The 25,114-nt window shown below is 43.0% G+C and overlaps 1 protein-coding gene across 1 annotated transcript; it reads right to left on the reverse strand.

The window, feature by feature from the left end:
• Positions 1 to 2,135: 2,135 nt before the first annotated feature.
• TMEM221 (transmembrane protein 221) lies at positions 2,136 to 24,786 on the reverse strand. Its single transcript, XM_074204694.1, has 3 exons — positions 24,005 to 24,786; positions 11,086 to 11,171; positions 2,136 to 5,975 (listed from the first exon to the last, which is right to left on the reverse strand). The coding sequence occupies exons 1-3, from the start codon at positions 24,295 to 24,297 to the stop codon at positions 5,488 to 5,490; spliced, it is 867 nt and encodes a 288-aa protein (XP_074060795.1). The 5' UTR covers positions 24,298 to 24,786; the 3' UTR covers positions 2,136 to 5,487.
• Between the last annotated feature and the right edge of the window lie 328 nt (positions 24,787 to 25,114).

Below are 25,114 nucleotides of genomic sequence, written 5' to 3' on the forward strand. Positions count from 1 at the left end.
GTAAATATTTTATTTGTTTTTCTAACTACATACAATGGTAATTTCTATGAATTATTTTTGCAAAGTTTTGAGTTTTACTATTTTTATTCCTTCTCTCCCTTCCCCCTGGCCCTCCCCCCAACAGAAAGCAATCTAATATAGGTTTCACACTTGTAATCATACTAAACATAGATCAAAATTGAACGTGAGAGAAGAATCAGATCCAAAAGGAAGAAAACATTAGAGTTAACAAAATGACATAATACATAAGACAACTTTTAAAAACTGAAGATAATAAACTTTGTTCTTCATTTAAACACCACAGTTCCTTCTCTGGATACGGATGGCATTCTCTATCACAAATCCCCTAAAATTTTCCCTGATCATTGCACTGATGAATGAACAAGTCCCTCATGGTTGATCATCACCCCATGTTGCTGCCAGTACACAATGCTCTTCTGGTTCTGCTCATCTCACTCAGCATCAATTCATGCAAGTCTTTCCAGGCTTTTCTGAAATCCCATCCCTTGTGATTCCTTATAGAAAGAACATTAGTGTTCTACATATACCACAGTTTGTTCAGTCATTCTCCAATTGATGGGTATCCCCTCAATTTCCACCAAATTCTTCTTGATTTCACCTCTGTATCTCTATCCCCAGTACCCATGACAGTAGACAAAGAATCACAAGTCTCTAGATACCCAGCCTTGAACTGTTTCTATGAGGTGAACAGGTGATCTCCAGAATCTTTCCTTAAGTTTCTGTCTCCATCCAAGAAGCCAGTCTAAGTTTCCTCTCCAAACCAGTAAACAGAATTTGATACATCTATTGGGCTGGAGGTTGGATGTTTGTACCATACTGAAGGCCAGCCAGCCCTGCCCATCCTCCAGGGACCATCACCCAGGATCATTTTCCAAGGCCCTTCCACGTGGTCTCCCCAAGCAGGCCAGCCTCTCTGTCCCCAGTCTACTCTAGAGATTGGAGACCTGCCCTGGCTCTCTGGACTCAGCCTGAAGACATTGGATTCAATTTCCTCCCTTTCTGTTCCAATATGGGCTGCCCCCAAATAGAAGACACACTCCTAAAATGAGATTCCTTTGAATGAACAAAAGTCCTCATGCAGAAATACCATATAAAAGATGCAATGACTACAAACTGTGCTTTTTACATTTCTTTCAACACAAATAAGGAGGATATTTTTTCATATTTATGATCTTAAGAAGAGAGCAGTGATGGGAGGCTGGGCAGTTTTTCTATTTCTTCAGTTCAGTAATGGGTAAAGTCCTTGGCTAGGAGTCAAAACCTAGGTTTTTGGCTCTCTTTCTCTCACAGTTGTATGAACTTGAGAAAGCTTTCTACCCTCTCAGAGCATTTTCAGCACTGCTCTAAGGGACTTTATAACTCTAATAGTCTGTGTTCTAAGAGCTCTCCCAGCTCTGACATCCTGGGTTCTAAGAGAACCTTTCTAGCTCTGACATTTTCTTTTCTAAAGACTCTCGCAGTTCTGACTTTGTGCATTCTAAGGATCCTCCCAGCTCTGGTCTAAGGGCCTTTCAAGCTCTAACATTCTCTGTTCTAAGCTCCCCCCACCCTTTCTAAGGACCTTCCCAGCTCTGACATTCTGCATTCTAAGGACCCTACCAGCTCTGTTCCAAAGACCTTCCAGTTTTGCACTCTCACTTTGTCAGTTGAGGTTTACTCAACTGTTTTTCTTTGTTACAAAGGCGTCTTTGATAGGAGCAAGGTAAAGAATGATTGGAATATTTTTAAAAAATGGAAGGAATTAATAAAGCTTTTTTATAAAGAAAAAGAAACTTAAGTCTCTTTCAGCTCTAGGTTTTATGTCAAAATGACACTTCCATATTCAGTATACTGAATATGGAAAGGCATTTTATATGTATAATGAAAGACCAGAGCTGGTCTGGGGTGTGGGGGAGAAGAGAGGCCCTCTCCCAGTTAGGAACCCTCAGTTTCGGTCTCATGTACAGACTAGGTTCAGTCCTAGGGAAGCGGGTCCTTTACAGAGAAGATTGTGGCCTTTTTTTTCACATTCACTGGCTCCCTATGTTTCAAGGAAAATAACATACAAAAGACTTAGATTTGGTCCATATCTAGGGTCTCCCCAAACCCCAAATGATACCAGTGTACAAGGTTGATCAGATATTAAATAGCTATTTATTTCCCCCACACAAAAGAAATGCTTAAAAATCACAAAAGACTCATAGGAATGCCTTGACAAAGACTTAAAATATGAAATAATAAACTAACTTCTAAGGGGTGAATACTTAAAATATGAGACATTGTAATAGGACTGGCTCACAAGCCATTTCACCTTCACTTAGTTCTACAATGTCTAAACACCTCTCTCAAGATCCAAGTCTTTGGGCTCATCCAACCATTTGGCTGTGGTCATCTCTTCCAAAGAGGGTTGGTGTATTGACTGTTGCCCTTCATTCTTCTCAGCTCTGACATTCTGTATTCTATTCTATTTTATTTATTTATTTTTTTGTTTTTTGCAAGGCAATGGGGTGAAGTGGTTTGCCCAAGGCCACACAACTAGGTAACTATTAAGTGTCTGAGGCCAGATTTGAATCCAGGTGCTCCTGACTCCAGGGCTGGTGCTCTATCCACTGTGCCACCTAGCTGCCCCTACCTGCCCTTCATTCTTGAAGAGGACCAAAATGACATCTCTAAGTCAGGGTCAAGTTATAGGGTTAAGTGTCTGACTGTGGTTGATCAGACCAAAATGAGCTTAGAATGCTCTACCACATATTGGTCCCAAATAGGACATGGAAATATTTGGCGTGGATTCTCTAAATTTATGAATCTTGAGTTTCATTTTACTCCAAGGAGGGTAAAATTACACCCCACTCCAACTGAGGGACTCAGGACCTTCTGATCTCTCAACTTATGGAATTACCTCCAAGGCTGGAAATATCCATCTCAGGAGCATTATTGGGTCACCTATGCTCAGGGAAAGAAATATAAAGTAGAAAGGTTGACCAGAAATCCAACTAAGCTCAGGTTTGCATAGGCCATAGCATGTGCTATCATCTCCAAGGGTCTGGGGTGGGAGGGACTGCCTCATCCCTCCCTACAAAAGAGAGATCTCCTGTAGTATCCTCCACCCTCAGCCCATTAGAAGAGAGAGTCCCAGATGATGGAGTAATATTTTTAAGGTCTACAATTTTTTATGGCTAATTGGCCAATTCTTTTCAACCCAGTCCTATAGAAGAGGGAGGGAGAACACCGTGACTAAGGGATCAAGAAAGGATTGTATCCCCAAAGCATAAGTCCTTCAATCCAGAGCACATAGATTCTCTTTAAGTGGGTAAATGTCTCATCCTGGCCTATTTCCACCCATGCTCCACTGGGAGTGTATTCGAGCCCCTTTTATGTATGTGTGTATCCATATCTCTAAATATGTATATATCTCTATATATTTCTATATATGTATACATATATATAGACATATGCTTAATGTTTTTGTTATATTCTAAGTTCTGAACTGTTTCCCTTCCACCCTCTGCACCCCAAACTAGAGAAGGTTACAATATTATGTATACTTCTATTTATCTGTTCTTTCTCTGGAGATGGAAAGTAACTTCCTTCTCAGGTCCTTTGTAGTTGAGAAGAATACTTGCAATATTCAGCAACTTAGTTGTTCACAGTGATTCTTAGAACAATATTGTTCTTAGAACAACATTCTCTTGGTTCCATTCATTTCACTCTTATTTCATGCCCATTTTTAATATTTTACTGGTTATCAGCTATGCTTTCCTTAGTCTGAGAAAAATGTGAGGGGAACCCGAGGGTAGCAAGGGGGTGAAGATAGGAAGGAAAAATAGAATCAGAGGGTCCAGGGGTACTTCCCCCTCTCTAACCTGCCCCCCAGGGCCCCCACCCTGTTTCTTGGGCCCAGATCTTCTCCTTTAGATCAATGGGGCAGTTTCCTTGGCTATATCTTTCCCTTGACCTTGGCCCCCCAAGCAAGATCTCACTCATAATGGACTCACTAATTCTACCATATCCTATGTCACTAACCTTGTCACTTCTCTCTAGTCACCCAACCCCTACTCTCACATTTACCTCAGGTTCAGGAACACATACCCATCCAGTTCTACCTCCCATTCTACCATCATCATCTTCTCCAGTTTCTTTTCCTTCTGCAACAAGTGAATGATGGCAAATGGTAGACTTGGAGCAAACCATTTCACTCCTCTCCCTCTCCCTTCTCTCTCAACCTCTCCAGTCCAATGCCAAATCCAACACAAAGAACATAAAGAAATTGTTACTGTAAGTCATGTTCCTTGTGCCAAGGGTCAGTGTAACGTCTGGAATATTACTTTTGGCATAGGGACACAGTGAAACCTGGAATTTGCCCTCCTTTACCCCCTTCCCTCTTCCTTGTTCTTCCACCCAACCCTAATCTATGAGGCTAGGCCTGAGCTCTAAAGAGTACATGGGGAACCTTGGAGCATGACCTTGCCAGCTGCTAGCCTACTGTCTTTTTGCCAAGCATTTTAAAAATGGGGTGATTACTTTTTTCTGGTTTTTAATAAAGGAAACAAGAATCTCCTGGTTCTGATATAAAAATGGAGAACTAGAGCCTGGCCTCTAGCCAGGTTAAGACCTCATCAACTATTCCTTTGCTTGTTGAATTAGGATCACAGACTCAGGGAGGAAAGGAATCTCAGAGGGCATCTAGTCCAGCCTAGGACTTGGCTAAAGTTTCCTTTCTACAAGAGTGATTATATCCCAGCTCCACCTGACGAGAGAATCACTCCTTCCCAAAATTGCCTATTGCACTTTGAGATCAATCTAAGAGGGAGAAAAGGACAACCTGAGACTCAGTCAAAATCTGAGCTTCTATAAATTTTGCCTTCTAGGGCAAAATTTTGAAGCCTAGAAGACAGCTGCCAAATCTCCCAGGCAAAACATCCTTCATATGTTTACCATATGGTTTGATTTCCAGTCCTTTCCTCATCCTTATCATATTTTTCTGTCCTTATTAAAATGTTGCATGCAGAACTGAATCCTCCAGATGGGGCTGAGCAGGGCAGAGGTCAACGTGACAATCAATTCCCTCCTTCTGGACACTATTTTTTTTTTAATGTAGCCTGGCTCAGTGCATTCTTGTTGACTATCAAGACCCTCAGACGCTACCTGATAGATTCAGCAGTAGCCACAGTATGCGGTAGTATTCTCTAGAGATTCTAGAGTCAGAAGACCAGGGTATGTATGCATTGAAGCTTTGCTATGAACTAGCTGTGTGGCCTTGAGTGAACTCACTCAGTTTTTCTGGGCCTCAGTTTTCCTGAGGAAATAAGATTGGACTAGAAGGTCCTTCCCAGTTCTAAATCCTATGATTCTATGAGATCTCTGGGATACCTGGGTGCCAGAGTTGACCTTTAGCTACACTTGGACAGTGACACATCAGTCCACAATCTTAGTCCCCTGAAGTGGGTGGGACTAAGGAGACATTGAGGGCTCCCCCCCACGGAGTGTTCACACCAGAGTAGAGTCTTTCCCAGAACTTCCTGTCTTTCGACTCAGCACACCCCTCATCTCCTGAGCTACCCCATTCCAGGGTCTGGCCCTGGACCCCAGCAACCCAGATTCTGCTGACAGCGTCCGGTGCATCCGGGGTGCCACACGATCACCATCCTCGGCGCGCACAGGATTCCCTGGGGGCAGTGTAGAGGAGGCCAGGTGAGGTTGAGCCTCCAGAAAAGGAGGGTAAGAGAACTCTCGGTGGATATCCGGATGAACCCTCCCACTTGGGGCCTGCTTGTAGAAGTCCCTGGTGGAGCGGGTTGTGTTGTTCTCATAGAGGGTGTGGGCTGGCTCAGGCAGATGACGGTGGGAGGCCTTTGAAGCCCTAAGCAGTACGTGGGTGAGGGTGATTAACAGGACCACTATGCCAGAAGACAGGATACAAGCGCTGACAATTCCCGTTTCCATTTCAAATAGCAGAAGCATGTAGATAGACAGAGCTGGAAGGAAGGAATGGACATGTTACTTCTAGGGGTAGTAGTGGTATAGTGATTGCAAGTAGCAGTAGTAATAGTAGTAGCAGTAGCAATAACAATGCAGCAGGGGTAGCAGTAGTAACAGCAGCAGCAGTAGTTGTAGTGATAATGGCAGTAGCAGCAGCAGCAGCAGTAGTAGTAGTAGTAGTAGTAGTAGTAGTAGTAGTAGTAGTAGTAGTAGTAGTAAGTAGTAAGTGACCCAACAATTAGAGCTGGAAAGGGCCTCAGAGGTCTTCTGGTCTAGGCCTCTAATTTAGAAATATATAAAATGCTGGGCCTGTGTGACTCTTTGCAAATCACTTAGTTGCTGTCTGCCTCAGTTTCCCCAACTGTAAAATGGTGATACTAAGGGCATGTCCCTCGCAGCATTATTATGAGGATTGAATTAAACAATTTTGCAAACCTTAAGTACAACATAAATATTAGTTATTATTATTGCTATTTTTATGACTTTTTTGGTGATTTTAAAATTTGCTATTGTTGTTTATTGCTATTAGTAGCAGGGTGAAGTGCGTGACATTCCCTATTGTTATGGCTGCTATCAGTGATCTCACAGAAAGTGAGTCTACATCCCCAAACTTTAACTCAAGCACAAAAAACCAAGTGTTTTATTCTCTTCTGCAATAAGCCACCAAACAGTAAAATTCAAGGCATCCCAGAAGGACCATGATTTGTTCCAAGATTACGGTGAGAAAAACAAGATGATCACCAGTGTGCATTCATGATGGGAAGACATACTTCAAATCTTGACATCGTGGTGCTTATGACATAGTTTTCCTTGAATAAGTGACTATACTTGTCTGAGCTCAGTTTCCTCATCTGTAAAGTGGGAAGGCAAGATTAGATAACCTCTGGGGCCTCCTTTTGACTAGCAATCAAAGTCAGGACAGTGGGTTCCATCCATCCTGAGCTGGGTGATATTCTCTGAGCCTTCTCTGGGCCCTCAGTTCCAAACTGGATCAGGAGTCAGGAAACTCCTACTTCAAACAATTCAACTCTTTACTGTCCTTCTCTCTTGACTCCCTCACTCCTTATATTACTTAATTAGGCTTAGCCAAGTCTCAATTTTGTATCATTCCCACCATTCCTTACTTTTGCTCCTACATCTGTGCTGCTAAATGAAGGTGGAGAAATGGACACAACCATTCTAATTGAGTCCATTACTAATTTATGTTACATAGCCTCAACTGAGCCCCCATTACTGCTAGGCAATCCTATACCTTCCTTATCAGCTCACTCCAAACCTGATCATCCTTACTTAAAGTTCCCATGCCTCCCCTCCCCTGCCATTCCCAGCTGAGAATGACATTTCATGTTTTACAGAAATATATTGAGGCCATTCATCTGAGCTCCCACTTCTTCCCTCTTCCTCATCTCCTCCTCCACCATTCTCTCACATGATGAAGTGGTCTTGCTCCTTACCGGGGGGTAACCCTTCTACCTGCTCAAGTGATCCCATTCTGTCTCATCTCCTCCAGTAAATTGCCCCCTCTGTTACCACCACTTTCACTTATTTTCAATCTCTGTTTATTGGCCTACTGCCTACAAATCCCCTTTCCCCATTTTCAGAAAACCTTCAGCAGAGAGGTCCCTGCTAACTATCTTGCTATATTTCTTCTGCTCTTTGTGGTCAAACCCCTTGAAAAGGCCATCTACAATAGGTACACCCACTTTTCCTCCTCTGTCTCTCTTCTTGGTTTTTGGTTTTTTTTTTTAGGTTTTTGCAAGGCAATGGGGTTAAGTGCCTTGCCCAAAGTCACACAGCTAGGTAATTATTAAGTGTCTGAGATCAGATTTGAACCCAGGTGCTCCTGACTCCAGGCTCAGTGCTCTATCCACTGCGCCACCTAGCTCTCTGTCTCTCTTCTTAATCATTCCACTGAAACTTCTCTCTAAAGTAACCATTGATTTCTTAGTTGCTAAATCTTGTGGCCTTTTCTCAATACTCATTCTCTTCAACCTCTCAGCAGCCTTTACCCTTGTGTATCATTCTCTCCCACTTTTTTTTTTGGAAGGCAATGGGGTTAAGTGACTTGCTCAAGGTTACACAGCTAAGTAATTATCTTGCTCAAGGTCACACAGTTAGTAACAGTAGTAGTAGTAGTAGTAGTAGCAGCAGCAGCAGCAGTCATAGTAGTAGTAGTAGTAGTAGCATCTGAAGCTGGATTTGAACTCAGATCCCCCTGACTCCAGGGTTGGTGTTATAGCCACTGTTGCTACCTGGTTACCCTGACCCTTTCCTGGATATTCTCTCCTCTCAGGTTTTCAGGATTCTCCATCTCCTGGTTCTCTTCCTACTTATTCAACTGCTCCTTCTCTTTCTCCTTTGTTGGATTCTGCTCCAGATCAGGTCCTCCAAACAAACTCAGAATTCTGTCCTGGACCCTCTTCTCTTTTCCCTCTATCCTACTTTGCTTGGTGTTCTCAGCAGTTCCCACAGATTTAAATACCATGTTCTATGCTGATGATTCTCAAATCTACCTTTCCTTCTCCAATCTCCCTAACTCCAGACTCACACCTTCAACTGCCTTTTAGATTTCTCAAACCAGATATTTAGTAGACATTTGAAACTCAGGGAAAATCATTCTCCCAGTCCTTCAGGCTGTAAACCTAGGCATCATCCTGGATTATTTACTCTCTCTCTCTCCACCCCCATATCCACGGTACTATCAAGTCCTGCTGATTTTATTTTTGTAATATCTCTCAAATATGTTTCTTTCTCTTCTCTGACACTGCAATAGCAGCTGGTGTGTCTGACTGCCTTAAGACTCTCCCTCCCAACTCCAATCCATCTTCCATTCAGCCACTCCTAAAACTTAGATATGTTCATGTCTGTATAATTATTGCATGTTGTTCATTTCTGTCTGACTTTTCATGACCCCACTTGAGGTTATCCTAACAGAGATACCAGAGAGATTTGCTATTTCATTGTCCATTTAAGAGATAAGACAAATAGGGTTAAGTGACTTGCCCAGGATCACACAGCTAGTAAGTTGTCTGAAATTAGATTTGAATTCAGCTCTTCAAAACTCCAGGCACCTTCTCTATGTACCCTGCCACCTGATGATGAAGATGTTTGTTTGTACTTTGTCTTTTTTTTTTGACTAGGCAGTGGGGTTAAGGGACTTTGCCAAGGTCACATAGCTAGGCAATTATTAAGTGTCTAAGACCAGATTTGAACTCAGGTACTCCTGATTCCATTGTGCCACCTAGCTACCTCATTGTCCTTTGTCCTTGAAGAAGACCATGATATCAGGGAGTTGATGCCATGACATGGACATGAATTTTATTTGAGTGAGGGGATGCTGTGCTAAGTCATCAACCTCATTTTCTCCTCTGGAGTCATCTGGGTCCAGTGTCCAGATAGGAATCAAGATAACTGGAGATGACCCTGAATGTGAGGCAATCTAGATTAAGTGACTCGCCCCAAATCACACAGTTGATAGGAGTCTGAGGCAGTGGTTCCCTATTGCCTCCAGGAACAAATACATTATACACTGTTGGGCATTCAAAGCCCTTTATCATCTAACTTCCTTTTACCTTTCCAGTCTTCCTACATCTTACTCCCCAACATATACTCTTTGATCCAGAGACACTGGTCTCTTGGTTCGTCCATAAACAAGATACTCCATCTCCTGGTTCTGGGAATTTTCAATGGATGATTGTGCCTAGAAGGTTCTCCCTCTGGTCTAACTACTATCCACCTTGGCTTCCTTCAAATCCCCAAATATCTCATCTTCTCCTGGAAGCCTGCTCTGCCTCCTCTTGATTCTAGTGCCTAACCTCTGGTTTCTTTTTAACCCTCTGCTCATTATTTTCTATTTATTTCATATATAGCTTGCTTTGTATATAGTCATGTAATCTTCCCCATTAACTCTGAGCTCCTTGAAGGCAGGGACCAACGTTTGCCTCTTCTTTAATCCCCAAAGCCTGGCACAGTACTTGGCAAATAGTGGACGTTTAATAAATATGGATTGATGAAGTGCTAGAATCAGAGTTCACATTTCCAGTTTTTCTCTTCTCCAACTCTTATTTCCTCAGCAGCTGTGGCTTTGGGATCAGCTCTAGCAAAGTGGGGAGGTCGCATCCTTTCTCTGAGTCTCAGTTTCTCTCTTTAAAAAGTAGAGAGAAACTAAAAGAAACTTCTTTTCTATAAAATGTCAGTCTCTCAAGGCACATGTGAGAATCTAATGAAGTAAAAAATGGGAAAGAAATAGGAACTTTATCATGCCTGAAAGGTCAGTGTGAGTGTGTAAGTTTGTGAGTGTGTGTGTGTGTGTATGTGTGTGTGTGTGTGTATTAAACTGCAAGGGTGGACAGAGAAATGAAAACCCAAATGTTTTTAAAGACTAAAAGTTTGAGGACACTACCTCTTCCCAAATCTAGAGACTTGATGAATACTCCCTGATTCTAGATCTTGATATTCTTGCAAGGAATCATCCTTATCCTCTCCTCCTCCTCCTCCTCCTCCTCCTCCTCCTCCTCCTCCTTCTTCTTCTTCTTCCTTCTTCTTCTTCAATAGGCTGTGGGTAGGTCCACTGGCCTCAAACCTTTCCCCTCTCCTGACCATTCTCCACAAAGCTGCCAAATTAACTATCCTAAAGTACAGATCTGACCATGTCCTTCCTCTCTCTATTTAGTAGATTCTGGTGGCTTCCTATTGCCTCAAGGATCAGATATAAAATTATTAGGCTTTGGAAATTCTTTTTAACACCTTTCCCCTCTGCTCATTATAAACCTTCAAGCACTCCCTAAATGTAAGTGATTATAGATGTTGGGCCTGGGAGAAACCTCAGATCACCTCAAGCAGCCTCCTGGTATACAAGAAGGGACAAGAGAATCTTAGATGGACTGTCTGAGGGTCCCACAGAAGCAGACCATGACTATCTTGCCTCCCAGCCTACATTTTTCTTCTCTATCTTATAGAGCAACATAGGGGATATCCAAACCCTAGATGGAGAATGGAGAGGAGAAGTGGATGATTCAGGGATCACTCATTGCTAAGTATTGAGTTAAATGGATAGCTCCTAGCTCTTACCCATTCATGGGGCATGGGGGAGAGATGGGCACCTACCTGCTAAGTATACTGAGACACCACAGCAGAAGAAGCCAATGGAGACATGCCGGAGACAGCGGTTGTCCAATAGGAACCAGTCAGCCCTGTAAAAAAAGGGGTTTTTAAAGGAGGAAGGCAATGTATCAAAGGGGCAAGATGGATAGATTTAGAGTCCAAATACTTGATCAAGGCTCTTCTGTAACACAGAACTCACTTCCACTTAAAGTAGTCTAATGCTTCAGTAGCTATCTGTTGGTGTTAGGAAGTTTTCTGTGTGCTCTGGATTCATATCTCACTTCTGATATAACCTTGAGTAAATAGCTTAACCTACCTCACCCTCTTTCCTTATTTGTAAAATGGTGGGGTTGGACTAGATGGGTTCTTGGTTTTGGTTTTTTTTAGGTTTTTTTTTTTTTTTGCAAGGCAAATGGGGTTAAGTGGCTTGCCCAAGGCCACACAGCCAGGTAATTATTAAGTGTCTTAGACTGGATTTGAACCCAGGTACTCCTGACTCCAAGGCTGGTGCTTTATCCACTATGCCACCTAGCCGCCCCATTAGATGGGTTCTTGGGTTGTCAACTCCAGAACCAGGATTCTGCAATCCTGTGAAATCAGCCACTCTGCCATACCTAGTTTTGCTCTCTGGGGCCGAGTAGGACATGACAATTACTTTTCACACAAGATGACTATCATTCCAGGTTGTCAATGTCCTTCCCAGAGCTCCTAGAACAGGACGAAATCCATATTGAGGATTATCAGATGCAGAATTTAGTACTGCAAAGAACTTTGGAGGCCATCTCATATGACACATATCTCCACTAGGGCATAGCTGGCATTTGGTCACCCAGCCTCCTCTTGAAGACCTCCAGGAAAGAAGAAGCCTCCCACTTTTCTGTTTCTCAGGGCAGACCTGGTTGGCATCCTACCTCTGGCACTCACTCAACTAGGAGCAACCAGATGGGGCAGTAGATAGTGCTGGGCTTGGAGTCAGAAAGAACTGAATTCAAATCCTGCCTCATATTCTTAATTTCTCTGATGCTCAGTGAACTCATCTATATACAATGGATATAAAAATTGCACCTACCTCTCAGGGTTGTTGTGAACATCAAATGATTGCTATTTATTATTGCTATTACTATATTTTATAATATTATATACTGTTATATATTATGATATTTTAAAATTATTATTATATCACTATAATATTTTACTCACTATGTGACCTGGAACAAGTCACTTAAAAGTCCCCATGCCTCAGTTCCCTCCCTTGTAATAGGAGGGGGTTGAACTATCATAGAACTGCAGTTCTATGATAATTGCCATTTACCTCTGTGCAACTTAAGCCTACTTCTAATTCATCAGAGTAGACGTTCTAGACTGTAGCTCTTTTCAGAGAACAGCAAAGATCATCGTGGAAGAGATCTGTGACAATCTATAAGTCAATGAGACAATCTATAAGTCAACTGCCATTTTATAGGCCCTAGAGAAGCAACTGCAGAATACTGAACATATATCAAGCTGCTGCTGCTGCTGCTGCTGCTGCCGCCGCCGCCGCCATGGCTGCTCCTGATGATGCTGATGGACAACTAGATGGCCCAGAGGAAAGAGAACAAGGCTTGTAATCAGAAAGGCCTGAGTTCAAATCTAAATTCAGAGGCTGACTAACTATATGATGGGAAAGTTATTTAATCCCATTTGCCTCAATTTCCTTATCTATAAAGTGGAGGCACTTCTCAGGGTTATTGTGAGGATAATACACGATAATATTTGTAAAACATTTAGACAGTGACTGGTACCTAAGTAGGCTATTTAAAAATGTTCACCGTTTATATAGCGGCAGCTAGGTGACCCAGTAGACAGAACACTGAACCTGGAGTCAAGAAGACCTGAGTTCAAATCCAACCTCAGACACGTATTGGCTGTGTGACCCTGGGCAAGTCACTTTACCTTGCTTTCCTCAGTTTCCTCATATGCAAAATGAGCTGAAGTACCTTTGCCAAGAAAATTCCAAATAGGGTCGTGAAGAGTCAGGCATGACTGAAAATGACTGAATAGCACAAGCCCTGCCTTGTCATCTCACTTGGGACTCACAACAACCCTGAAGCAGTTGCTGTCAATATTCCCATTTTACTGATAAGAAAACTGAGACTCAGAATAGTTGAGTGATTTGCACAGGGTAATTAGTAAGTGTCTGAGGCAGGATTCAAACTCATATTCTTTATATAAAGTCCAGCACTCATACACATACTAGCTGATCAAAGATCAAACCCCTGAGTCAAAAACACCAGAATTCAAGTCCTGATCCTGACTTACAATGGCTGTGTGAGTTTGGGTGAATCACATAGCCCCGTAGTGATCCCAGACAGCTCTACATAACTATTACAGAGTATGTGCTATCAGCATTGGTAGAGAGAGTTTCCTCAAGGGGAGTCTCAAATACCAATGGAATCACAGATTCAACTCAAAAAATAAAAAAGGGAAGAAAAAGAAACAAAACCTTAGAAAGGAGGGCTAGAGTAAGAGCCAGGATCTGGTTCAGTCAGTCAATAAACATTTATTAAGCTCCTATTATGGGCCAGTCACTAAGGGTTGGAAATATTCCAAAAGAGGCCAATGACAGTTCCTACCCTTAAGGAACTTTCAATCCAATGGAGAAGATGACTAGGCAGAAACAAGATCAATAGGAAAGTGATGGAGAAGACCTGAGCATTGAGGGGGATCAGATAGGCTTCCTACAGAAAGTAGGATTTTAGTTGGATTGAAGGAAGCCAGGGAGGTCAGTATGCAGAGCTGAGGAGCGAGAGCAGGAGGTAACATCTGAAGTTGGGAGATGGAGGGTCTTGTTTGTGGAACAACAAGGAAATCAGTCTTGATCTCAGAGTATCCCTTCTACATCCAGGGTCAGGAGCATGGCTCCACCACAATCTGGAAAATCTGTGGAAAATTCTTTGACCCTCTCTTAGTACTAGATGAGAAATCTGAATTGTTATGTTATTGAAAGATAAAATATGTTGATATTGAATAATACTATATATATATATGTATATGTATATGTTGTATATTTCTGATTTTCTAACCTTTTTTATATGTACTCTACAGTTTCTGCAAAACTCCCTTCAAAATTCTCATTTAATTTCTTAAGTTGACATGAGATATTAAAACCACAATGAGGAAAGTCAAAATGTGGAAAGACTAGCCATATTTGGAGTTGTAGGTGTGAGACTATAAAAGGTGGTAGTGGGGTGGGGGCAGGTTATGAAAGGGTTTGGATGCCAAATGAAAGATTTTCTTTTTGATTCCAGAGGGGATATGGAGCCGCTGCAGTTTACTGTATAGCAGACCTGTGCTTTAGAAGACTTTTTTTTTTTTCATTAAAGAAAGATTTAGGGGCAGCTAGGTGGCGTAGTGGATAAAGCACCGGCCCAGACATAATAATTACCTAGCTGTGTGGCCTTGGGCAAGCCACTTAACCCCATTTGCCTTGCAAAAACCTAAAAAAAAAAAAAAAAAAAAAAAAAAAAAAGATTTAACAGAAGGCAGTCTGTTAGTGGTTTTTTTTAGATTTTATTTTTTTTTGCTAGGCAATGGGGTTAAGTGGCTTGCCCAAGGCCACACAGCTAGGTAATTATTACCTGTCTGAGACCGGATTTAAACTCAGGTACTTCTGACTCCAGGGCCGGTGCTCTATCCACTGCACCACCTAGCTGCCCTAGATTATTCTTCTTGAAGATGATTTGATCTAATGGGAGTCTCAGGAAGTAGTGTCAGGCTGATCATCCACAATTATGAGATGGTGAGGCCCTGGACCAGGGTGGTGGAAGTTTTAGAGGAGAGAAGGGACCATGGAGATCGGAGTTGAGTAAGTAGGTTTGACATTCATCAACATTGAGATGATAATTGGATAATGTGGGGGCTAGCAGGGATGGATGGAAAAAATGAGAGGTTTTCGAAGAAGTGGGAGATGTGGGCATGTTTGTAGAGAACAGGGAGGCAATCAGTTGAAAGAAAGAGATAGAAGGCAAGTAAGAAGGGAGATGACAAAGGTACAATCTGCTGGAAAAGCCAGGATGGACTAGATGCTGGTTGAGGAGTTCACTTTGACAAGGAGAAGGGACATTTTTTTTTTCATGTGAGATAGGGACCAAAGGAGGAGATAGTGAAGGAAGGTATTTGAGTTGCGTGAGTTGAGGAGGGGTGGAAGGAGAGCTTTCAATGAATGGTCTCAATATTTTCAATAAAATAAGAAACAAAGTTCTGAGTTGAGAAAATGGGGTGAAGGGGAACCACAGAAGGTTTGAAAGAGCCATTGTGGTGGTAGGATGGTAAACAAACCTATTAGAGAAATGGAAAAGGATAGTCTTGTAGAAGTAAGGATCTAGGGGCAGCTAGGTGGCACGGTAAATAGAGCATTGACCCTGGAGTCAGGAGGCTCTGAGTTCGAATTTGCTCAGCCACATAATACTTAGTGGTGTGCTCAAAGGCAAGTTACTTAACCCTATTGCCTTGCAAAAACAAAAACAAACAAACAAAATAAGTAAAGACCCAGCAAGATTATGTTTCACAAATATATAATGGATCCAATCAGCATGTTTCTGTGATTTTCTTCACCTTCATTCAATAGTAAGTAAGTAGGTGTGAAGGCAATTAGTGGTTAATCCAAGACCTGGGCTCAGCAGGCCAAGAGTAGAGATAGAATATGGAAGGAGGGAAGAAAGGACAGTGTAGAATGGAATGGTTCACTAAGAGGTCGAGATGGGCAAGAAAGGAGAGGCAAGATTTTACAAGGATGATGGCCTGGAAAAGAACCAAGGGATGGAGGGACAGAGTGAAAATGAAGACCAGGGTTGTAAAGCAGAGGGAGAGGCAGGTTCACAACAGATGATGCAATTAGGGCATTTCAGAGATCACCAAAATGGAAATGGTGCTTTTGTGTGTGATGGAGAGATCAAGGGTATGCCCATCTTTTGGTATAGCTGAGATGGGGTTGGAGGTCTTGGAAAATGGGTGAGTTGGGGAACTGGGAGGTTAAGGTGCTTAAGGGAGGACTAATATACATGTTGAAGACCCCTAGTGTGAGGGCAGGAGGTGAGGAGGAAAGTCCAGGAGCAAAACATAGAACTTACTGAGGACAGAAGGGGAATGCCCTGGAAATGAGCAGACAACAGCTATTAAAACTTTCATTGGATGGTCAATAGGGATTCAGAGGTTACTGAATAATAAAAGTAAGGGCACAACTTGGGAGTAGCAATGGGGTGTAAGGAGTCCTCATACTTCAGACCCAGAATTCCTTCCTGGTGCTATGCCATCTGTAGGACCAGGAGAGGAGGAGAGAAGAGTCAACCCGCACAAGGGTTGAGAAAGGAAGGCATCTCGCTATGTCAGCAGGGACAAAGACTCTGGCTGTGGAAAGCCCAAATGAGTAATCCAGGGCGACAGGCTAGATGGGGACAAAGCCACCTTCTGTTCCTAGCCTTCCAGGCGAGGGAGGGGAGAGGCAGGGGGATACTCCCGGAGAAGGACAGAGCAGAGTCCAGAGCACTTCAGGACTCAGTAACTCTTTCTGAGATTTTTTTTTAAAGACTGAGGTTAATGATACAAAGAGCCTCCCAGAACAGGATTTGAGCAGAATGGGATTAATTGGGCTCAGAGACCCCTGAATTGGTCACTTGATTTGGCCACGAATGGACTATTCCTTCATTGAGGTGGACAATCAGCTGCAGCCCCAGAGAAATAAAAGGAGCCTTATCCAGGGAGATTAGCATATTATTAACTGGACAGACAGGTCCCACTAGGTGAAAAGCCAGAATTTACAGAACACAGAAGTTCAGAACTGGGAGGAGCCTTAGAACATGGAATACTAGAACAATGAAAGGACCCTTTGGATAAAGAACATCGGAGTCCTTAGAATGTAAAATATCAGAACTGAAAGGGATTTTAGAACATAGAACGACATAATTGGGAAAGACCTTAGAATATATGTCATATGACTTTGTAAACTTTAAACACAGACATTTGAGGGGGATACTATTCCTGTTAGAAGTAACTCTCAATAAGGAGACTCGCTCCTAAAATGTCAATAATCCCTGCTCTACCACTTATATAGGCCCAGAGAGTTGTCTGGGAACAGTGAGAGTTGAAATGACTTGCCCAGAGTCACACAATCAGTATTTCTGAGATAAACATTGAACCTTATTCTGAAGCCAGTTCCTAATCTATACCACCCTGACTTTATGATTATTTTGAGTTATTTTTGTAAGAAGGTCATATTTGTCTCATTCTGGAATCACTCTTGTTCAGTCTATCTCCCAAGTCTCTTAAGTTCTCATGGTATAGCAGATAGATTGGCAGCCTAACTACCTGTGTGACCCTCTGTCACTTAACCCCTCTCAGTCTCAGTTCCTCATCTGTAAAATGGAGATAATAGTAACACCTATTGCATTGGAGTGTTCCAATTTTCCTCATCATAAAATGAGGGGCTCTGAGCAATACATTGATTGACCAACCATAGTTCCAGAGGATACCCGATGAAATATGCTATTACCTCCTGAGAGGCAATAGACTCAGGATGCAGAATGAGATGTATATTTTTTGGATATAGACTTTGCAAGAATTTATTTTTCTCAATTGTTCAAAGGACTCTCTTTTTCTTTTCAACTGAGGGAGCAAGTGAGAAAAATGGATTTTATTACGTGGAAAAAAATTTTCATGTAAAAATTATGGCAATTGGTGTAAATGGCCTCTAAAATCCAGCTCTAAAGCTAAGGTATAGGTGGTGGCTAGGTGGTGCAGTGGATAGGGCACTGGCCCTGAAGTCAGGAGGACCTGAGTTCAAATCCAACCTCAGACATTTAATAATTACCCAGCTGTGTGACATTGGGCAAACCACTTAACCCCACTGCCTTGCAAAAAAACAAACCTAAACCCCCCCCCCAAAAACCCCTAAAGCTAAGGTGTAGCCCCAGCTTCCTTTATTAGTCAACCAAGACTTCAGAATCCTGTTTGTGCTGCTTCTGCCCCACTCTGGGAATGAGCTCCAGGCCTCTACTTCACACTGAGTTATGTCTGGCCCTGCTGCCATGAATCTCCCACGTGGCCTTACAGGCACCTCTGTCCTTGACTTCAGTGGCCTGGGGTTAATGATTTCACCAGGCCATTAGCTCCATCTGCAAGGTGACCCACAGAAATCTGAGGCCTTGGTATGTACACCTTCCCAACTTCCCACCCCCAACCCTGTCTGAAGTCATAGCCAGTAATGGCTCCCCAAGGAGGAATTAAAATCTCTGTCTTCAAGCATCTGCAAGGTGTTTAGAACCACAACAAAAACAGTAACTTGTTCTTCTTGGCTCCAGAAGGGGGGGGCGGGAAGAGGAATGGGAGAGAAACCAAATAGGAGCAGATCTAGATTGAATGGGAGAAGAAATTTCCTAACAATGAAAGTTGTGGAATGGGCCACATCCATTGGCTGAGGGAGAACATGCCCAGGTCATTCCTAAAGCCTTCAAGCAGAGGCTGGATGACTACTTATCAGGTAAGTTAAATAGGGAATTCCTGTTCACCCCCTTTCAACAGGTGCCTTCTATCATCCCTTCCTGCTCAGACATTCTGTCCATTTTTGAGTCTCTCCCCTCCATCCTAGGTTTAGGGATTTGAATTCAAATCTTCCAATTCCCAAACCTAAGGCTCTATCTACTCTACCATAAGGTATTAGAGAGATGACAGATGCATCAAATAGGATTGATTCTAGGTGGAAAGAAGAAAGTCAGACAAAAGAATGGAACATTCAAAATCTAGGGGTTTTGGGGACCAGAAAATCCTCTTTCCGTGCTTTGGTGCTGGCCTATTCTCCTCTCTTTTTCACTTCTCTTTCTGTGCTGATCTCCACAGCCAGGGAGGAGAAAAGCAGAACAGGTCCTTAGAACATAGAACATGGGATGATCAAGAGATCAGCTCATGCGGTAGTCTCATTTTACAGATAAGGAAACTGAGGCCCAAGAATTAAGGTACCCATGCATACATATGGGATTTCATGAGTATAATGAAATACTAACAGTATAATTAGAAGTTTCAGAGGAAAACATTCCCTCCTACCGATACAGGTTAGTACCTTTTTTTCAGCTCATGGTCTTTAAGGGGTTTCCCAGAGAGTGTTAAGCCTGGAAAAATACTGCAAATATGGATCAGAAACAAAACTTGAATCCAAGCTTTCCTGACTTTAAGGTCTGCTAGTTCTTTAATTAATATTTGTTGAATTAACTTAAATTGAGGAGATGACATGTCCTAAGTGTATTCCCACAGTGGCTACCTCCTATTTTTCCTGCTTGTATTGTATCTATGTGGTGTGCTTGTGTTTGTCACTCTTAGACAAGAACCTTTTTTTTTTTGGTTTTGTTTTTTGCCTTCCTTTGTATTCCCAGTGTTTAGGGCTTAATAAATTGCTTATTGACTGACCCAAGATCATAGAGGTAGAATAAGGACACATCTCAGAGCTGAGATGAGCTACCTGGACAGAAATACTTTTACACAGTCCCCCTTAGTGATCATCCAGCATACTTCCAGTGATGGGGGCTCACTCTCTTTAGGGGCAACACATTCAGTTTTTAGGGAGCAGCAATCCTTTCTATAATTTACATCCATGGCTGTTGAACCCTCTTGGGAAGCCAATACAGTGGAATGGAAAGAGGACTAGAATTAAAGCCAGATGAACCAGAGTGCTCTATCCACTGCACCACCTAGCTGGCCCTAGCACTTGAAGACTTCTAAAAAGAGGGTATCCATTATCTCTCATTCTCTTTTTGGGAAACTTGAATCATTAGGAATATTATTATATTTGCTTACATTGAACCTAAATCCTCTCTTCAATGTCCTTTGGTCCTTTGAGCTCTTGGATGAAGCAGAACAAGATTAATCTGTTGAAATACTGGAAGAGAACCACTGTGTCTTTTCTCTACATGAGACAGCCTGATATCTTCAACCAGTCATCTTGTGGAATATTCAGCTGACATTTCAGTCTCTCAGTCCCCCTACTTAGAACTCCACCTTATCAATATCCTTCCTAAAATATGGTACAAAAAAATGGAACATGATATTCCAGAAACTGGTTTAAACAAGACACCACTGAGTTTGCATTTCATGAAAAGCCCCAAATCTTTTTCTGATGAACTACTTGTCTTCCTACATTTTCCTTATCTCATATTTAGAATGAAGGTAATTTTTTTAAACAAAATTTAAGATTTTAAGACTATATTTTCTCTTATTAAATTTGACCCAATAGTCTAAACTGTCAAGATACTTCTAGATTTTGACTCCATTCAACATGTTAATTATTTCTTCCAGTTGTGTATCTTTTTTTTTTTTAGGTTTTTTGCAAGACAATGGGGTTAAGTGGCTTGCCCTAGGCCACACAGCTAGGTAATTATTAAGTGTCTGAGGCTGGATTTGAACTCAGGTCTTCCTGACTCCAGGGCTGTTGCTGTATCCACTGCACAGCCTAGCCGCCCCCCAGTTGTGTATCTTGTGAAAAATGAGATAAGCATTCCATCCCTGACTTCATCTAAGTCATTGATGGAAAATGGTCAGCATCACGGAACCAATGAGAAATCCCTGGAGTTTTCCACTGAAAACCTCCTTCCAAGGTGACATCAACTCATTGATGACTGCTTTAGTGTCTGGTCATTCAATGAACTCCAAATTCACAACTCTAATAATCTAATAATGATAATAATAGCTAGCATTCAGATAGAGCTTTAAGCTTTGCAAAAAGCTTTATACGTTAATTCACTTGTTCCATTTAGCCAGCATCACTCCATCTTGTCCAAAGGATAGCACTAGTAATGATCACATGCTTTTCTGAGATTAAGGTAAACTAGCTAGAGCAATTGGAGAAGGAGATGACGAACGACTCCAGTATCTTTGCCAAGAAAACCCAAAATGGGGTCTTAAAGAGTTGGACACAAATGAACATGACTGAACAGCAGCAACAATACACTGTCTGGAGCATTATCCAAGTCTAGAAGCCCTGTCAGAAAAAAGAAATGAGATAATCTGGTAGGACCTGTGCTTGGTGAAGTCATTGTAGGCTCTCTGTGATGACTGCTTCCTTTTCTTGTGCTTTAGTTGTTTTCAGTTGTGTCTGACTGTGAATCCATTTGGGGTTTTCTTGGCAAAGATAATGAAGTGATTGGTCCTTTCTCTCTCCAACTTTTTTTTAGTTGTTTTTTTTTTTTGTTCCTTGGGGTTAAGTGACTTGCCCAAGGCCACATAGCTAGGTAATTATTAAGTGTCTGAGGTCACATTTGAACTCAGGTACTCCTGACTCCTGGGCCAGTGCTCTATCCACTGAGCCATCTAGCCACCCCTCTCCAGCTCTTTTTTTTTTTTTTAGGTTTTTGCAAGGCAAATGGGGTTAAGTGGCTTGCCCAAGGCCACACAGCTAGGTAATTATTAAGTGTCTGAGACCGGATTTGAACCCAGGTACTCCTGACTCCAAGGCCGGTGCTTTATCCACTGAACCACCTAGCCACCCCTCTCCAGCTCTTTTTAATGGATGAGAAAACTGAGGCAAACAGGGTTAAGTCGCTTGCCCAGGGTCAGTCAGATATTAAGTATTTGAAGTCACATTGAACTCAAGTCTTCCTGACTACAGGTCCAACACTATCCACTGTGTACCTACTTCTTTTTCTGGATGTTCACATCCTTTCATTATTCTATTCTAGGACAAAGCTTAGCTTCCCCGAGGTGCCTTCTACCTCTACTATTCTGTGATTGCTTCTTCCACAATCTTATTTCCCTTAAATTTCCAGGCTAAATATCCTTATTTCCTGCCAATGGCAGTCCTCTCCCCATAGTGGTCAGACAGCCTTCTATGTACACACGTTCCAACTTGTAAGTCTTTCCCACAACTTGGTGACAGGGCAGAGGGCAGTGGCCTTATCATCTCAACCCTTTTGGACCCTGTGATTTTATTAACTCCCAGCTCTAACTTTATAGCCTGAAGCAATGTGCCATAGTGAAAACAACAATGGTTCAAGTTAAAAACTGGGTTCCAATTCCACTTCTGATGTTTCCTACCTGTGATACCTTGGAGAAATCACTCCATCTCCCTGAACCTGGGTTTGTTCAATTGTAGAAATGAGAGAGATTTAGCAAAATGGAGTCTGAAGTCTCTTCCATTTCTGGATCTGAGGTCCTGGCATCTTGAGCACACCACTAAACATTTGGGGGACTTATTTTCCTTATCTGCAAAATGAGGAGGGTTGTTCTAGATCATTGGCTCTCAAAGTCCTGTTCAGGGAACTCCTGGGAATCCCTAAGACACTATTTTTACAGTAACAGTAAGACTTTATTTCCCTATTAATATATTCCTCCCTTTTCCAATTCCATATCTACATGAGACCAGGTTTTCTTTATAAACTTCAACCAAAACAACACAGCACAACAGATTGAATTTGGAAGCAGACAAAAGAATCCAGATGGTTTCTCTTAAACCAGACATTAAAGAGATTTGAGAAAATATATAAAACAATGCCATTCTTCTAATTTGTTTTGCTCTTTATAAAACAGAGTAATTTTATCATAAAATGCTATTTATGTTAATATGTAATGGGTTTATTATTATTTTAAATAAGTTAAGTAAATATTTTAAAAATTGACCTCAGTTAAAAATTTTAAAACTGTAAATATCAATAGACATAACCCACATTAACAAAAACTTTTTGGGGAGATCTTTAATATTTAAGAGTATAATGGAGTTCATTGAATGATGATCAGCTTTGATGGACTCACTCATTTCAGCAGCACGATAATCAAAGACAATTCTAAAAGACTTGTGATGGAAAACACTATCCATATCCAGAGAAGGAACTATGGAGTTTAAATGCAGATCAAAACTTACTATCTTCAATTTTTTAAAGTTGTCATATGTATTATGCTTTTTTTTCTCTCTACGTTTTTCCTGTTTTGATTTGATTCTTCTCTTACAACATAATTAACATGGATCTATGTTTAGCATGATTTATACATGTATGACCTATATTAGATTGCTTTCTGTCAGGGGAAGGAGAAGGGAAGGGAGGGAGGGAGGGAGGGAGGGAGAAAAATATAAAATTCAAATGCCAAAAAAAGGATTGGAAAAATAAATTAATAAAATATTTAATTTTTTTTTAAAAAGAGCAGAATGGGGTTCAGAGAATGAAAAATTCGGAAATCTATTGCTCTGAATCAAAAGTTCCCAACTTTTTTTTTGTTCCCTCCCCTTCCCTCCTCCACCTGTTTCCAGTCCCTCCCTCCCCACTCCCTCCAACCCCATGCCTCAACTTTCTCATGAATGAAGATCTGGATGACTGGGAAGAACTACTATTAAACTGGGCGGTTAGGTAAATGGTGACAACTCTTATTTTAGAGCTGGAAGAGACCTTCCTTAGTCTGACCCTTCCCACCCTCAGTTTACACTGGGGAGAACTGAAGCCCAGAGAAGTGATGTGACTTAGCCAAAGGCACAGAGACAGGCCAGTCAGAGGAGACATCTGAAGCAGCTATTCTGACTCCAGAGTCAGCTCTCTTTCCACTTGACTGCACACTTTGGGCCTCAAACTGGGCAGGTCGACTGGCCTTTGAAAGGAAGTGAGGTTCAGGGCAGAGTCCTAGATTGAGAACCTAGATTGAGGTTCAAGCCATGGTCCTGTTCTCAACTGGTAGGATTTTGGGCAAATCGCTTAACCCCTTGGACTTTCCTTTCCTTTTCTGTAAAATGAGGGGACTGGCTTCATTAACGGAGAAGCTTCTGCAGTTGGCCCTAGCTGCCCCGGGTTCTCCAGGCCTTCCCAACTCTGACATTCTCGGTTCTCCTCAGGTCCTAATGAGAACATGGGCCATGTTCTGAAGGGATGCTGTGGCCTTGGGGATACAGGCGCTGGGAGCAGCCCCCCCCCCCCATGCCTACCTGTCTGGGCTGGTCCTAGCGAGCTCGGCGCTAAGGTGGCACAGCAGGAGGCAGAAGAAGAGCGAGCAGAGGTTAAGTGCCAAGCAGAGCGCGCTCAAGGCCGAGGCCAAGGGCAGCAGGACCCCCGCGGCCCCCTCAGCCGCCCCCTCCAAGGCCAGGGAGCGGCCCCACAGCTCTGCACGGGCCCCCTGGAGCTGGAAGAGAAGCTGCGACGAGAGGAGAGCCATGACAGCCGCCAGGATCCCCAGGAGCACCAGGACCGACAGGGCCGGCCCGCTGGAAGGCCAGGGCATGGCTTGGGGTGGGGGGACAGGATTAGAGGGAGGCACTGGGGAAGGGAGAGGAAGGTCAGGGCTGCAAGACAGGGGTCCGAGGTCCAGGGAGGGGGCTGTTTAAGGGTCTGAGCCAGGAGGAGAGCAGAGGGAAAGTGAGGCAGCAGGGGTAGGATCTGGGTTGGGGGTTGGGGGGGACTGATGGGGGGGCAGGTGGTGACTGAGTTAGGGCTAGTTTTCTGGGCGGGGGCTGGGGAGAGGAGGCGGAAGGGGGCTGGGGGACAGTGGAGGTCAGGGTGGGGAGGAGGAGAAGGGGAGTGTCGGAAAGGTGTGTGGGGGTCCTGGATGGAGAGAGGCGTGGGAGGCTGAGAGTGCCTCGGGAGAAGGGGACATCAAGGACCGGCTCCGGGTCGGGGAGAGGCTTCTGGGGGTTGGAGGGGTGAGAAGGTCAGGACGTGAGCTTGGGGCAAGGAGAGGAGAGGGTGAAGCTGGCAAGGAGAGCCGGGAAGAGCGGGCGGCGGCGGCGGCCCCCCCGGACAAGCCGAGCCGGGAAAGTGACAAAGAAACTTCTGTCGAAACTTTGCCATCCTCCTCCGCCTCCTTCCCTGGGCGGCTCTGGGCGGAGCTGGAGCCACCTGAAGGGGAGGGGGCACCCAAGGGAGCCACCAGGCTGAAGGCGGAGGGCCAGGAGGCGGGGAGCCGCCGCCGCCCCCTGCCTCAGTGCCCTCCAACTTGGATCTCAGCTTCGGCTCTGTCTGGATTTGTCTCTGTGAGAGCCTTTCTCTCCCCCTCTGCCTTCTAAACTATAGGGTTTAGTGCTGGACCATTTCCAATCCAA

This window comes from Macrotis lagotis, chromosome X, assembly GCF_037893015.1.
Source record: "Macrotis lagotis isolate mMagLag1 chromosome X, bilby.v1.9.chrom.fasta, whole genome shotgun sequence".
NCBI classification, from domain to species: Eukaryota; Metazoa; Chordata; class Mammalia; order Peramelemorphia; family Peramelidae; genus Macrotis; species Macrotis lagotis.

What these genes read in the sequence shown, in the direction of transcription:
- TMEM221 (XM_074204694.1), bottom strand. Translation starts at nt 24,297, where the DNA reads ATGCCCTGGCCTTCCAGCGGGCCGGCCCTGTCGGTCCTGGTGCTCCTG. An exon ending in GCTAGGACCAGCCCAGACAG is followed by an intron (nt 11,172 to 24,004) that starts GTAGGCATGGGG and finishes CTTTTTTTACAG; the next exon opens with GGCTGACTGGTTCCTATTGG. An exon ending in TGTCTCAGTATACTTAGCAG is followed by an intron (nt 5,976 to 11,085) that starts GTAGGTGCCCAT and finishes CCTTCCTTCCAG; the next exon opens with CTCTGTCTATCTACATGCTT.